The sequence below is a fragment of the Stegostoma tigrinum genome, chromosome 6 (assembly GCF_030684315.1).
Source record: "Stegostoma tigrinum isolate sSteTig4 chromosome 6, sSteTig4.hap1, whole genome shotgun sequence".
Classification (NCBI taxonomy): Eukaryota; Metazoa; Chordata; class Chondrichthyes; order Orectolobiformes; family Stegostomatidae; genus Stegostoma; species Stegostoma tigrinum.
In genome coordinates this window covers 105,352,994-105,368,976 of record NC_081359.1, presented here as the reverse complement: position 1 = coordinate 105,368,976, position 15,983 = coordinate 105,352,994, and the positions used below count along the sequence as shown (strand labels likewise).

The 15,983-nt window shown below is 43.4% G+C and overlaps 1 protein-coding gene across 6 annotated transcripts in view; it reads right to left on the bottom strand.

Moving 5' to 3' along the window:
• Nucleotides 1–2,222: 2,222 nt before the first annotated feature.
• sts (steroid sulfatase (microsomal), isozyme S) overlaps nucleotides 2,223–15,983 on the bottom strand; it is a 108,643-nt gene continuing 94,882 nt past the window's right edge. The window contains exons 10-12 of one of the 6 annotated variants that reach the window (XR_007247745.2): nucleotides 8,243–8,304; nucleotides 7,443–7,598; nucleotides 2,223–3,049 (exon numbers count right to left, since the gene is read on the bottom strand). Coding sequence is in view for 3 of the 6 variants with exons in the window: in XM_059646820.1 (XP_059502803.1) it covers nucleotides 2,880–2,968 (89 nt within the window). In the remaining 3 variants the exon portion in view is untranslated. The remainder of the gene's footprint in view (nucleotides 3,050–7,442; nucleotides 7,599–8,242; nucleotides 8,305–15,983) is intronic. The other 5 variants (XR_007247746.2, XR_007247747.2, XM_048532693.2 and 2 more) reach the window with 5 other exon arrangements.

The following is a 15,983-nucleotide window of genomic DNA, read 5'->3' as shown; positions in this document are numbered from 1 at the left end:
CCAGGTAAGGATGGCAGTTTCCTTCCCTAAAGGGCATTAATGAACCAGGGTATTCCCCTCTGACATCGATAATTGATTCATGGTTATCATTAAACTTTTAATCCCAGATATTATTGAATTCAAATTCCATCATCTGCCGTGGCGGGATTCAAACCCGCCTCCCCAAAATGTTCGTTGGGTCTCTTGATGAATAGTCTAGCAATAATACCACGAGGCCATTGCCTCCCCACTAGAAGGAATAAAGAGTTAATTAATACTTTGACAGTGGAATAATAAATTGGATGAGGAAAAAGCAATAAAGAAATGTGGAAGCATAGAGACTAGGAACAGGATTAGGCCATTCGGCCCTTTCAGCCTGCTCCACCATGCAATATAATCATGACTGATCATCCAACTCAGTCCCTTGTTCCTGCTTTCACCCCTATGCTCTTTGATCCCTCTAGCCCTAGGAACTATATCTGCCTCTTTCTTGAAAACATTGAATGTTTTGGTCTTAACTGCTTTCTGTGATAGTGAATTCCACAGGCCCACCTCTCTCTGGGTGAAGAAAATTCTCTTCATTGCAGCCCTAAATGTCCTACTCTATAACCGTTAGTTCTGGACTTCCTGGTCATTGTTAACATCCTTCCTGTGTTTGCCCTGTCTTGTCCTATTAGCATTTTGTTGGTTTCTATGAGATACCCCTCATTCCATTAAGCTCAATTGAATAGAGTTCTAACCGATCCAGTCTTTCTTCACACGTCAGTCTTGCCATCCCAGGCATCAGTCCGATGAATTTTTTTTACCCAAGAAAAGAAAAAGCTTAACTTCATCAATTTGCCTTCATGAGCTGGAAGACCAGTACTCTGACTGAGTCTGAGAGAGATTATTCAATAAGTTCAACCTGTTCAAAATGAAATCATAGAGTCATAGAGCTGTACAGCACAGTGACAGGCCCTTCAGTCCAACCTGCCATTTGCCAGCATTTGGCCCATATCCCTCTAGATCCTTCCTATTCATATACCCATTGAGGTGCCTTTTAAATGTTGTAATTGTACCAACCTCCACCACCTTCTCTGGCAGTTCATTCCATACACATACCACCCTCTGCGTGAAAAAGTTGACCCTTAGGTCACTTTTAAATCTTTTACCTCTCAACTTAAATCTATTCCCTCTAGTTTTGGACTTCTCTATCCTGGGGAAAAGACCTTGGCTAGTTACCCTATCCATGCCCCTCAAGATTTTATGAACTTCTATAAGGTCACCCCTCAGCGTCTTACACCCCAGGGGAGTAATCACTGCTTCTATCGAAAGTTAGGAAGAAAGTATGATAAATTTCTATAATGCTTTGTTGTTTGGGAGTTGAATTTGGTAAATATTTGATTGTAATAAGAGGTCAGAAAGTCATATTTGAGCAGTGAATTCAAAACATAATTTCCAACAAAATTTTCCAAGACTTCTAATACTTACCATGATAACATGTTTGCAAAGGTGAAGAGAAAGACACAGCAGGAGGCGTGAACAGGTTTCAGTTGAGAAGTAGCAGGTTAGCTTGTGGCAATGCAGACTTTCAGAGTTGGAAAGAACTCCTGATGAAGGGTCTTGGCCTGAAACATCAGCTTTTGTGCTCCTGAGATGCTGCTGGGCCTGCTGTGTTCATCCAGCCTCACATTTTATTATCTTGGATTCTTCAGCATCTGCAGTTCCCATTATCTCAAGAACTCTTGAAAGAACCATTTTAGCAGCTTAAGTAGAAAAGTCTTTGATTAATGTTCAGCCAACAAAAGATGGTGAAGTAACTGGTGTGTATGCCTGTTGGGGAGTGATGGTAATGGAAACAATCACATCTGATAAACATATTGAAAGTTGCTGAAAGAAAATACTTGTAATTTGAATGATTTAATGAGAAATTAAAGATCTAAGACAGAAGTGGTATTTCACTGGGATTGAGTGCTCGAGAGGGCATTGCAGGGGAAAATGGAATTATTTTTCCTTTTGGCATATATATATATATATATATATATATATAAGTGTGTGTACATACATATATATACACCTTGTTTTCTTCTCCTTTGTGTCATAACAATGAGTTTTGTCATTAAAAGGGCATTGGGAAAATATATTCAGTGAGTGACTACCACAACTAAACAAAACAATGTTCTGTCAAGACAGAGACAGCTGGAAAAACTCAGCAGGTTTGGCAACATTTGTGGAGAGAGAATGTTTGATTCATTGACTGATTTATTATAGTCTCATGTACCTAAGTACAGTGAAAAGCTTTGTTTGCGAGCAGTATGGACAGACTATAGCTAACAAGGACATAGAGACCTTAGGGTGCTTAGACAGAGCGAGGTACACAAGGTTACAGCTGTACAGGAGATGCACAAAGCAAGATCAACATTAACAAAATGAACATTATTTGAAGTGAGGGGAGTCCATTCAACAGTCTAATAACAGCCGGGGTGAAGCTGTTCTTGAACCTGTTGTGTATGTGTTGAAGCTTCTGTATCTTCTGCCTGATGGAAGAGGTTGTAAGGAGAGCATTGCCGGGGTGGGAGGGCTCTTTGATGATGTTAGTAGACTTTCTGCGGCAATGAGAAGTGTAAATGGAGTCCATGGATGGAAGCTTGGCTTCTATGATAGTCTGGGCTGTGCACTCAACCTTCTTTTGGTCCTGGGTAGAGCAGGTGATGCACCAGGCTGTTATACACCTAGACAATATGCTTTCAGTGGTGTATCTGTAAAATTTGGTGAGGGTCCTTGTGGACATGCCAAATTTCCTTGGCTGCCTGAGGAAGAAATGGTATTGTTGTGCCTTCTTGACTGTCGCATTTCCATGGGGAGTCCAAGACAGGTTGTTGGTTATCATCACTCTTGGAAACCTGACGCCCTCAACTCTCTCAATCTCCACTCTCCTCCTTTCTTCCTGAGCCCAGTTTCGAGTCCAGCATGGCTCTTCGGCAGCATTGAAAGGAATGGGAAAATGGTGCTTTTGTATGCATTAGAGAGAGACAGAGGATGGAAAGGGGTAATAAGTCTAGTGTAGAAGACAATGTGGTTACTCATTGAGCTGAAAGAGAAATAGAAATGTAAAACAGATGCATTGGTTGACTTGACAATGTTTTGGATCATTAGTGCCCTCCCCCATTGTCGAACAGGACTATGGGAGCCCCTTTGGTGCACCAAATTAGTCACAGACTCCCTACTGTGCAGATAGAGGCTATTTGGCCCATTGAGTCAGCATTGACCCTCCAAAGATTATTCCCATGGCTAATCCATCTAGCCTGCACATTCCTGGACGCTATGGGTCAATTTAGTATGGTCAATCCACTTAACCTGCACATCTTTGGACTGTGGGAGGAACCTGGAGCACCCGCAGGAAACCCTCACAGGCACAGGGAAGCATGTGCAAACTCCACACAGTCGCCCAATGTTAGAATCATACCCAGGTCCCTGGCACTGTGAGGCAGCAGTACTAACCACTAAGCCATTGTGCCTTCCCAACTTCAAAAACACAAGAAGATGGCTAACACTGTCTTCTCAAGGGCAACAAGGGAATGAGTGTGGGTACATTTGGGAAACTGGGCACTGAAACCCTGGGGGTGGCCAAAGTGCATTTTCTTCCAGTCAATAAACCAATGGAAGCAAACATCTCATTGCACCAAATGGGTTTAGCTAACAAACTTCACTCGTGGGTAATATGTTCATGCCTCATTAATCTGATGAAATCTGTCAAAATAACAATGAATCTATCAGGTTAGTGATGTTGACAGATTGATATCACTGTCTCCTCTTATTTTTTGATTGAGGTTAGGTTCTGTCAGGTTCCGATGTGCTTGAACCAGTGTAAGTCTGACGAATGAGGTGATTGACTGGGCTCCTGACGGTTGGTTGATGAGACTGATGGAGGAATGAGGGACTGGTCTGGCGGTCAAGGGAGCAAGTTATATTTATGGCAGAGATAACACAGTGTGGAGCTGGAGGTACAGCACGCCTGGCAGCATCAGAGGAGCAGGAAAGTTTCTGAAGAAGGGCCCCGACCCGAAATGTCAACTTTACTGCTCCTGTGATGCTGCCTGATCTGCTGTGTTCCTCCAGCTCTACTCTGTGTTATCTCAGACTCCAGCATCGACAGTTCTTGCTACCTCAGTATTTCTGGCAGGTCCTTTGTAGCCTCCTGACAGTGCAGAATCTGTTGAGAATTGGATTATCAGAGAAAATAGGAAACAGAAAACCTATTTAGCTTGAACATAGTAGTTTGACCATATGGACTGCAGCTCGGGAAGAAAAAAGTCCTTACCATTGTCAGCATCTTCTCAAGGGCACTAAACGGGACAATAAGTACTAGCTCTCCTACATCGAATAAAAGAAACTTATTTTGTTGCTAAAAGACAACATAACTACAGTAAAAATCATATTAACTGAGCATCGTCTCAATTAGTAGCAGTATCTCCTCTGAATCTCAGGACTCTGGATAAAAGTTAAGCTGCAAATTTGGAGGCACTATCTTTTGGATATGAATCACACAATCCCTATAGGGTGGAAGCAGCCCATTGAGCCCACACTGACCCTCTGAACAGCATCCCACCCAGATACACCCCAAGCCGAGCAACACCACATCTCCCATAGCCAAACTACCTAACCCGCACGTTTTGGACCATGAGAGAAAACCCACACAGACTTGGGGAGAATGTGCAAACACCTCACAGGCAGTCACCCGAGAGTAGAATCGAACCCCCGTCCCTGATGCTGTGGGGCAGCAGTGTTAACCACTAAGCCACCATGCCACCCATTGATGCCAACACCTTATGACGCCGTTTTGAAGCAAGTCAGGTAAGTTTTCCCGGGGTCTTGGCTAATATTTATTCCTCAATGAACATTGTTGAAGTAAATAACCTGGTCATTATCGCATTATTGTTTGTGGGAGTTTGTAGCACACAAGTTAGCTGCTGCATTTCCTACAATTACTATATTTCAAAGCTACTTAATTGGCTACAAGATAAAACAGTGTGGAGCTGGAGGAACGCAGCCGCCCAGGCAGCATCGGAGGAGCTGGAAAGTTGATGTTTCAGGTCAGGACCCTTCTGGTCCTGCTGTGTTTCTCCAGCTCCACGCTGTGTTGTCTCTGACTCCAACATCGGCAGTTCTTACAATCTCTAATTGGCTACAAAATGCTTGCCTCCAGTGGGCGTGTAAAACATGATAGAAATGTAAGTTTTTCCTTTGGAATAAAAGGAGCCGTGAATAATGGAAACTTGTCCAACATTGTTGATCTTGTTTTCGTCATTAGTACAACTCTTGCAATTAGGAAACTCAGCCTAATTAAAGTACTTGGCTCCTGATACATGCCTTTGATCTGCTCTGTCTCCGACTCTGTGTGACTTGTTTAAGACAACAAAATTACCCATAGTAATTAGAGGCTATCTTTACACTTTTTGTTGGCACTTACTTAACATGTTCATTAGTGTTTAATCTTGCCTAATTTATCTTGCTTTCATGTGAACACTTATTACCGTGCTCTGTAACATCAGCATTTCTAGATGGTTGAATTAATTTTAATCAAAGATTTAAGATTGTTGGAGATTCCAATATCCAAAGAGGACAGAAACATGAACAGTGATAATGGGAACTGCAGATGCTGGAGAATCCAAGATAACAAAGTGTGAGGCTGGATGAACACAGCAGGCCAAGCAGCATCTCAGGAGCACAACAGCTGACGTTTCGGGCCTAGACCCTTCATCAGAGAGGGGGATGGGGAGAGGGAACTGGAATAAATAGGGAGAGAGGGGGAGGCGGACTGGGGGCATAGGTTTAAGTTGAGAGATGGGGAGATACAAAAGGATCCAGAGGGACACTTTTTCACACAGAGGATGGTGAATATCTGGAACGGGCTGCCAGAGGTAGTGATGAAGGTGAGTACAATTATGTATCTTATGAAACATTTCGACGAGTACGTGGATGGGATAGGTATGGAAGGATATGGGTCAAATGCAGGCAAATGGGACTAGGTTAATCGTGGCAACTGGGTGGCATGGGCAAGTTGGGCTGAAGGGCCTGTTCCCATGCTGCCGACCTCTATGGCCCCATGACTTTATGTTCCAACATGTGTTGTTAATTGCCAATTGTGACAATGAAGCACATAAAGACATATTAAGGCAGGGATGGTTCTGATGGCTAATGAAAGAGATTGTCGTAACTACCAAAGATCAATGGCTTTGGTGTTTGTAAAAATGACCAATATTTACATTTTAAATTTGATTATAGTACACAACATGTGTTTGCATATCCCTAAAGGCAATTCAATTGGGTAAGGGTAATTATATCACAGTAAAGGTGACTTCACGACAATAAATGTGATGACACTGTGCTAAAGGTGATTACATTACATACTTGAACTGATTTCATTACACAAAGTGTAATTATATTATGCTAAAGGAATTCACACTAAACAGGCAGCTACATCCATCCCATATACAATTAAACAAACCAGAACATTCTCAACAAGTATCTGTGAATTGCTTTCTCTGTTACAGTCAATGAAACAGTAAATTGTTTGCGTGAAGAGTTTTATTGAATGCAAGAAACGGCTTTAAATAATAAAACAAAACAGTTTTCCTTTAGAGAACATTCTGCTTCCTTTTTGTCCCAAAGGATCCAAACGTCTTTGTAACTATAATTCACGAGTAATTTACTGCACTTTAGTCGGAGTCAGGTCGACAAGTTTGTATTTCTATGGAAGAAGTGTGTTTGCCTTGAAGTTTCCTGAGATTAGAAGCATCTTTTGTATTGTTTATCTCCTGTGCTTGGGGTGGCAATGGTGCAAGCAGTGTTATCGCTAGACTATTAATCAAGAAACCCAGATAATGTTCTGGGAATTCGGGTTTGAATCCCACTATACCAGGTGGTGGAATTTAAATTAAATTTAAAAAATTGGAATTAAGAGTCTAATGATGGCCATGAATCCATTGTCTATTGTTGGGAAAAACCCATTTGGTTCACTAATGCCTTTTAGGGAAGGAATTCTGTTGTCCTTATCTGGTCTGGCTACAGTTACATGGTTGTCATTTGACTCTAAATTCCAGATTTCTGTTGAATTCAAATTCCATTATTTGCAACAGCACTTTTGAACTTGGGTTTCCTCAGGACATTAACATTGGTCTCTGGAATAGTAGCCCAGTGATAATGCCACTGGGCCATGACCTCCTCCCTAAACCCACAACATTGGCCAAGACATGGGTGTGAATTCATCTGCTGTTCTTCAAGTAGATTTGCATACTTTTTCAAATCTGCTCAGGCAAAATTTGGTTTGACATGTCATCTAAAAGACAGAATCTCCAGTGTGGGGAATTATCAGCTTGACTTGTGGGCTCACATCTGCAGAGTGAGAGCGTGAACCTGTAATCTTCTGAATATGAAATAAAAGTCCTACCAAACGAGCCACAGCTATCATTCTGATGACATACCTGGGGGTTGCAGGCTACTGTGTCCAGTGTTGATCTCCTTGTTTAGGGAAGGATATAAATGCATTGGAAGCAATTCAGAGATGGTTCACCAGGCTAACATCTGGAATGGGTGGATGGTCTTATAAGGAAAGTTTGGACAGGCTAGGCTTGTACCTGCTGGAATTTGGAAGAGAAAGAAGTAACTCAATTAAAACATTTATGGGTTTGAGGGGCTCTGACGGGGTGGATGTGGAGATGGCATTCTCACTTGTTGGAGAATCTGGAACTAGGAGTTCACCATTTAGAAATACCAATTGGGCATTTAAGACAGAGACGCGGATTTTCTCTCAGAGGGATGTAATTCTTTGGAACTCACTTCCGCAAAAGTCTTGGATGCAGAGCATTTGTCTATTTTTAAAGCAGATGCCAGTGGATTTGTGCTAAACGAGAGGCTGAAAGTTTGCCAAGGCTAGGTGGGAACGCAGCTTTGAGGTAGAAAGCAGATCAACCATCTTCTTATTGAATGGCCTGCTTCTGCCTCTGGTTTGCGTGTTCATGCTTTGCCAAATCTTGGCACAACTTCATCTCTGAGTGAAGCAGGCCTTTTATCACAGGAAAGAAGAATGATGTGCAGAAGCGCAAAGTAATACTTGGAGGAAATTAATGAGAAGAAAACTTACAGACTGAACTTTTGTGATAAATTACCTTAATTTGCCGTTTCAATTGATAAGCAAGTGTTTTACGAGCTTGCTTGAGCTGAGAAATGTAGTTGAACTACACATCGCATTACCTTGGGACATTCTGATGTCTTTTTCGCTTACCTTGCGATATTTCTTTTGCTAAGGAAATTCTTTGTCGACGGGCTCCTTCCAACCATCTCTCCCTGCAGATAAAATACGTTGTTGGACAAGTTAAATGAAACTAGTGACAGCACAATGGTGCAGGTATGCTATTAGCTGAGCAAGTGCAAAAGTGACTCAGCCAGCATCAAATTGAATAAGCTAATTGCTGATTCAGGCGTCCCAACTAATGGCATACATAAGCCAAAGGCTGCATTTTCACTCTCAAGTTGGGAGCACAGTGCACAGGCTGTTGCACAGGTAGGGTGCAGAGGAGATTTGCAGGACACTGCCTGGGATGGACAATATTGCGGTAAATAGAGGCTGGATAAGCTTGTAGAGCTGGATGAACACAACAGGCCAGGCAGCATCAGAGGAGCAGGAAAGCTGATGTTTCGGGTCTGGACCCTTCTTCGGAAAATTTGCCTGGTCTGCTGTGTTCATCCAGCTCTACACCTTGATACCTCAGGCTCAGCATCGGCAGTTCCTACTACCTCTGGATAAGCTTGGTTTGTTTTCCTTGGAGCAGAGACGGCTGAGGGAATCTGTTAGATGGGTATATTGGTGTTCGGACCCTTGCTTTCTCTGAGTCATAGAAATGATTGGGACCTGGGTGTTGAGGGCAAAATCTCTAAATTTGGAGATGATGCTAAGGCTAGGGAGAATGGTGAATTGTGAGGATGATACACATCGGGTGCGTGATGTCTCTGATCGTGTTTTTGGGATCCTTAAGGGGGAGGGGGAGCAGCCCCAAGTCGTGGTCCACATTGGCACCAATGACATAGGTAGGAAGAGAGATGGGGATTTAAGGCAGAAATTCAGGGAGCTAGGATGGAAGCTTAGAGCTAGGATGAACAGTGTTGTTGTCTCTGGTTTGTTGCCCATGCCACGTGCTAGTGAGGCGAGGAATAGGGAGAGAGAGGAGTTGAACACGTGGCTACAGGGATGGTGCAGGAGGGAGGGTTTTGGATTCTTGGATAATTGGGGCTCTTTCTGGGGTAGGTGGGACCTCTACAAGCAAGATGGTCTTCACCTGAACCAGAGGGGCACCGATATCCTGGGGGGGAAATTCGCTAAGGCTTTTCGGGTTGGTTTAAATTAATTCAGCAGGGGGATGGGCACCAAAATTGTAGTTCAAGTAGAGAGAAGGTTGAGAGTAGGGAGGGCTGAAATAAAGTTTCAGGGACGCAAGATGGTACCGGCAAGCAAGAAGTTGGATTGAAGTGTGTCTACTTCAATGCCAGGAGCATCCGGAATAAGGTGGGTGAACTTGCAGCATGGGTTGGTACCTGGAACTTCGATGTTGTGGCCATTTCGGAGACATGGATAGAGCAGGGACAGGAATGGTTGTTGCAGGTTCCGGGATTTAGATGTTTCAGTAAGAACAGAGAAGATGGGAAAAGAGGGGGAGGTGTTGCATTCTTGGTCAAGGACAGTATTACAGTTGCAGAAAGGATGTTTGGGGACTCGTCAACTGAGGTAGTATGGGCTGAGGTTAGAAACAGGAAAAGAGAGGTCACCCTGTTGGGAGTTTTCTATAGGCCTCCAAATAGTTCCAGAGATGTAGAGGAAAGGATAGCAAAGATGATTCTCGGAAGGAGTGAGAGAGACGGGGTAGTTGTCATGGGGGACTTCAACTTTCCAAATATTGACTGGGAACACTATAGTTTGAGTACAATAGATGGATCAGTTTTTGTCCAGTGTGTGCAGGAGGGCTTCCTGACACAGTATGTAGACAGGCCAACAAGGGGCGAAGCCACATTAGATTTGGTACTGGGTAATGAGCATGGCTAGGTGTTAGATTTGGAAGTAGGTGAGCACTTTGATGATAGTGATCACAATTCTGTTATGTTTACTTTAGTGATGGAAAGGGATAGGTGTATACCACTGGGCAAGAGTTATAGCTGGGGGAAAGGCAATTACGATGAGATTAGTCAAGATTTAGGGAGCATAGGATGGGGAAGGAAACTGCAGGGGATGGGCACATTAGAAACGTGGAGCTTATTCAAGGAAAAGCTCCTGTGTGTCCTAGATAAGTATGTACCTGTCAGGCAGGGAGGAAGCTGTAGAGTGCGGGAGCTGTGGTTTACGAAGGAGGTGGAATCTCTGGTCAAGAGGAAGAAGAAGGCTTATGTTAGGATGAGATGTGAAAGCTCAGTTAGGGCACTTGAGGGTTACAAGGTAGACAGGAAAGACCTAAAGAGAGAGCTCAGAAGTGCCAGCAGGAGACATGAGAAGTTTTTGGCAGATAGGATCAGGGTAAACCCTAAGGCTTTCTATAGATATTTAAGGAATAAAAGAATGACGAGAGTAAGATTAGGGCCGATCAAGGATAGTGGTGGGAAGTTGTGTGTGGAGTCAGAGGAGATAGGGGAAGCACTAAATGAATATTTTTTGACAGTATTCACTCTAGAAAACAACAATGTTGTCGAAGAGAATACTGAGATACAGGCTACTAGACTAGGTGGGATTGAGGTTCACAAGGAAGAGGTATTAGAAATCCTACAGCGTGTGAAGATAGATAAGTCCCCTGGGCCAGATGGGATTTATCCTAGGATCCTCTGGTAAGCCAGGGAGGAGATTGCCGAGCCTTTGGCATTGATCTTTAACTCGTCATTGTCTACAGGAATAGTGCTAGATGACTGGAGGATAGCAAATATGGTTCCCCTGTTCAAGAAGGGGAGTAGAGACAACCCTGGTAATTACAGATCAGTGAGCCTTACTTCAGTTATTGGTAAAGTGTTGGAAAAGGTTATAAGGGATAGGATTTATAATCACCTAGAAAAGAATAAATTGATTAGGGATAGTCAGCCCGGTTTTGTGAAGGGTAGGCCTTGCCTCACAAACGTGATTGAGTTTTTTGAGAAGGTGACCAAACAAGTAGATGAGAGTAAACCGGTTGATGTGGTGTATATGGATTTCAGCAAGGCGTTCGAAAAGGTTCCCCACAATAGGCTATTGTACAAAATGTGGAGGAATGGGGTTGTGGGAGATATAGCAGTTTGGATCAGAAATTGGCTTGCTGAAAGAAGACAGAGGGTGGTGGTTGATGGGAAATATTCACCCTGGAGACCAGTTACTAATGGTGTACTGCAAGGGTCGGTGTTGGGTCCACTGCTGTTTGTCATTTTTATAAATGACCTGGATGAGGGCGTAGAAGGATGGGTTAGTAAATTTGCAGACGACACTAAGGTCGGCGGAGTTGTGGATAGTGATGAAGGATGTTGTAGAGAGTCATAGATAAGCTGCAGAGCTGGGCTGAGAGGTGGCAAATGGAGTTTAATGCGGACAAGTGTGAGGTGATGCACTTCGGTAGGAGTAACCGGAATGCAAAGTACAGGGTTAATGGTAAGATTCTTGGTAGTGTAGATGAGCAGAGAGATCTCAGTGTCCATGTACACAGGCCCTTGAAAGCTGCCACCCAGGTTGACAGGGTTGTTAAGCAGACATACAGTGTTTTAGCTTTTATTAATAGAGGGGTTGAGTTCTGGAACCAAGGGGTTATGGTGAAGCTGTACAAAACTCTGGTGCGGCCGCACTTGGAGTATTGTGTACAGTTCTGGTCACCGCATTATAAGAAGGATGTGGAAGCTTTGGAAAGGGTGCAGAGGAGATTTACTAGGATGTTGCCTGGTATGGAGGGAAGGTCTTACGAGGAAAGGCTGAGGGACTTGAGGCTGTTTTTGTTAGAGAGAAGAAGGCTGAGAGTTGACTTAATTGAGATATATAAAATAATCAGCGGGTTAGATAGGGTGGATAGGGAGAGCCTTTTTCCTGGGATGGTGACGACGAGCACGAGAGGGCATAGCTTTAAATTGAGGGGTGAAAGATATAGGACAGATGTCAGAGGTAGTTTCTTTACTCAGAGAGTAGTAAGGGAATGGAACGCTTTGCCTGCAACGGTAGTAGATTCATCAACTTTAAGTACACTTACGTCGTCATTGGGCAAGCATATGGACGTACATGGAAATCTATAGGTTAGATGGGCTTGAGATCGGTATGACAGGTCGGCACAACATTGACAGCCGAATGGCCTGTACTGTGCTGTAATGTTCTATGTTCTATGATACCGTGCAACTTAAGAGGGACATTGACAAATTGGCCAAATGAGCCAAATGATACATGGCAAATGAAATTCAATGCAGAGAAATGTGAGGTAATATGTTTTGGAACAACAAACACAGAGAAACAAAAAAAAGGGCTGAATGGGAGAAATTTGAGGGGAGTGCAGGAGCAGAGAGACCCTTAAAGTGCACATGCGTGATTTTCTGAAGGTGGCCAGGCAAGGTGAAACATTTATTAAGAAGGCTTATAGATCCTTGGGTTTATAAATAGAAGCAAAGACTATAAAGGCAAGGAAGTGATGCTGCACCTCTACACTCATGGTCAGACCACATTTGGAGTATCATGTTCAGTTCTGTGCACCTTATTAAAGGAAGGATGTTAAAGCTCTGGAGAGAGTGCAAACAAGATTTATTAGAATGATACCAAGAAAGACAGGTATAACATACAATCAGAGATTAGAGAAATTGGGCTTATTCTTGTTGGAGTAGGAACCATTTTGACAGGGTGATCAAGGATATTCTGTTTCCACCAGTTGGTCTGTCAGCAACTAGGGGTCACAGCTTCAAGATTGTCAATGAGGGAGGTCAGTTTGGGATAAGGAGAAGAGATAATGGGAACTGCAGATGCTGGAGAGTCCGAGATAACAAAGTGTGGATCTGGATGAACACAGCAGGCCAAGCAGCATCTCAGTAGCACAAAAGTTGATGTTTCGGGACTAGACCCTTCGTCAGGCTTTTCTGATGAAGGGTCTAGGCCCAAAAAGTCAGCTTTTGTGCTCCTAAGATGCTGCCTGGCCTGCTGTGTTCATCCAGCTCCACACTTTGTTAATCGGGATGAGGAGAAGCTTCTTTACTCAGAAGGTTGTTAGGATTTTGAATGTGCTGCCTGGGAGAATGGTGGAGGTGGATTCCCTAGAACGTTTCAAAAGAGAGCTGGATGTATATGTGGAAGTGATAAATTTAAAGGGCTACAGCGATAGGACCTGAGAGTAGGACTAGAAAGGTAGCTCTTTCAGGAACCAGTACAGTCACAATGGGTCGAATGGCCTCCTTCTGTACTGTAAAATTTTATGATTTTGATAAGATGATGAGAGGCATGAACAGGGTGAATAGGAAGCAGCTGTTCCCCTTATTTGAATAAGTAAGGGCATAATTCTGAAATGAAGGGCAGGAAGTTCAGAAGGGATTTGAGGAGTAGCTTTCTCACCCAGAGGATCATGGGGGTTTGGAAACACTATTTTGAGAGAGTATTTGAGGCAGAAAACCTCCCTGTTTCGCTGTTGGAAGTCTGCACAGTGTTAAAAATTAGAGGGAACACTAACCTCCATAGCAACTCACCCAGAATCCACCACGGACAGACCTCAAGATCCATGTTAAGATTAAATAAAATAAAGTTCTACGGTGTCCATTGCAGGCTTCCTCTTAAAAAAAACACACTCTAACTCATAAACACCTGTTCAATATATTTAAATCTCATATTATACTTAATCCCTTATTAAAACATTCATTGGAGTTAATATGGAACATAGATCAGTAAAGTTCAAGACAGGTCCTTCGTTTGACCCTATCTCTGTCAACCATGATAGCATTCTAAACTAATCCCATCTACCTGCACATGGTCCCATACCCGGTATTTCCTGTCTGTCCAAATGTCTCTTAAACATTGCTTCTATCACCTCCTCTGGCAGTGCGTTCCAGGCACCTACTACCCTCTGTCTAATAAACTTGCCTTGCGCAAAACCCCACATCAATGTCTTTACCATTGACCTAACATTGTGACAATTCTATGGCCTTAAGAGGCATTTTTTGTCCTTTGTTTTCGAAGAGATGTTTTAAGACAGAGGTACGTAGCTGTCTTTAAGTGGGGCCTTGGGTTTTCTTCCTAAAGTTGGAGCAATAGAAGTGGCCAGGATGGGTGGGGTCAAGAACCAGGACTTTTAGTTTTAGTTTTTCAGTAGCACTTTCTGGGGTTTTGAAGCTGGGTTTGGAAGATGTTTTTCCTCTCCCAGTTAAAGCTAAAAGCTAAGGCTCCCATCCTGCTGCTGGAGTTGCGTGTGAAACAATCTGCCACGATAAATTTTCCAATAGAGTCAAATTATTACAATTTCATCTTTCTTTTGTTGTGTCTGAATAAATGGTGTTTTTCTTCCAGCCTGGTAGTTTGACCAATCACATTACGTCCAGAATGCAACAACTGGCACTTCCCTTTAAAATAAGAATAGGTTGGGATCCCTACAGTGTGGAAAAGGCCAGTCGGCCCATTGAGTCCACACTGACCCTCCAAATAGCATCCCACCCAGACCCTTCCCAATCCCTGTTATCTTGCATTTCCCATGGCTAACCCACCTACCCTGCACATCCTTGCATACTATGGGCATTTAACATGGCCAATCCATCTAAGCTGTACATCTTTGGACTGCGGGAGAAAACTGGAGCACCCAGAGGAAGCCACACAGATACGGGGAGAATGTGCAAACTCCACACAGAGAGTCACCCAAGACTGGAATTGAACCTGGCTCCCTGGTGCACTGAGGCACCACTGAGCCACTGTGCCTAGGGAGCTAGGTTATTTTATTTTGAGGGGAATGGGGTTGTCTGGTCCATAACATTTTCGATTAAAAATGCAAATACTGTTTTTTTAATTAACAGTTTCAGCATTATTAAAAAAGTTGAGTAAGAGATTTGGATGACTTAAAAGCTCGATAGACAATATACACATTCAAATCTACTTTTATCAATCCCATGTGGTATCTAACTTCTCCCAGAGGGCTTCAGGGACCTATCCAAATGGAGCCCTTGGGTCTCTCCAAAACAGGTAACCTGTTGCTCCAACCAACTTCATCATAGAACACAGAACATAGAACGTAAAACATAGAACATAGAACATAGAACAATACAGCGCAGAACAGGCCCATCGGCCCTCGATGTTGCGCCGACCTGTGAGCTAATCTAAGCCCCTCCCCCTACACTATCCCATCATCATCCATATGCTTATCCAAGGACTGTTTAAATGCCCCTAATGTGGCTGAGTTAACTACATTGGCAGGCAGGGCGTTCCATGCCCTTACCACTCTGAGTAAAGAACCTGACTCTGACATCTGTCTTAAATCTATCATCCCTCAATTTGTAGCTATGTCTCCTCGTACAACCTGAAGTCATCATCCTCAGAAGAAGACTCTCACTGTTCACCTGATCTAATCCTCTGATCATTTTGTATGTCTCTATTAAATCCCCTCTTAGCCTCCTTCTCTCCAATGAGAACAGACCCAAATCCCTCAGCCTTTCTTCATAGGGCCTGTGCTCCAGACCAGGCAACATCCTGGTAAATCTCCTCTGCACCTTTTCCAGTGCTTCCACATCCTTCCTGCAATGGGATGATCAGGACTGCATGCAATATTCCAAATGAGGCCGCACTAGCTTCACACCTTTGCCTCAGATTGGGCCGAATGGCTTAATTTCTGCTCCTCTGTCATATGTTTGAGACTGAGTAGCCTGGAATTATACTCATTGGAATTCTGAAGAATGAGGGGCGATCGTTTAGAAAGCTATAAGATTATAAAGGGAATAGATAAGGTGGAGGCAGGGAGGTTGTTTCCGCTAGCAGGTGAAACTAGCACTAGGGGGCATCGTCTCAAAATAAAGGGAAGCAGATGTAGGAC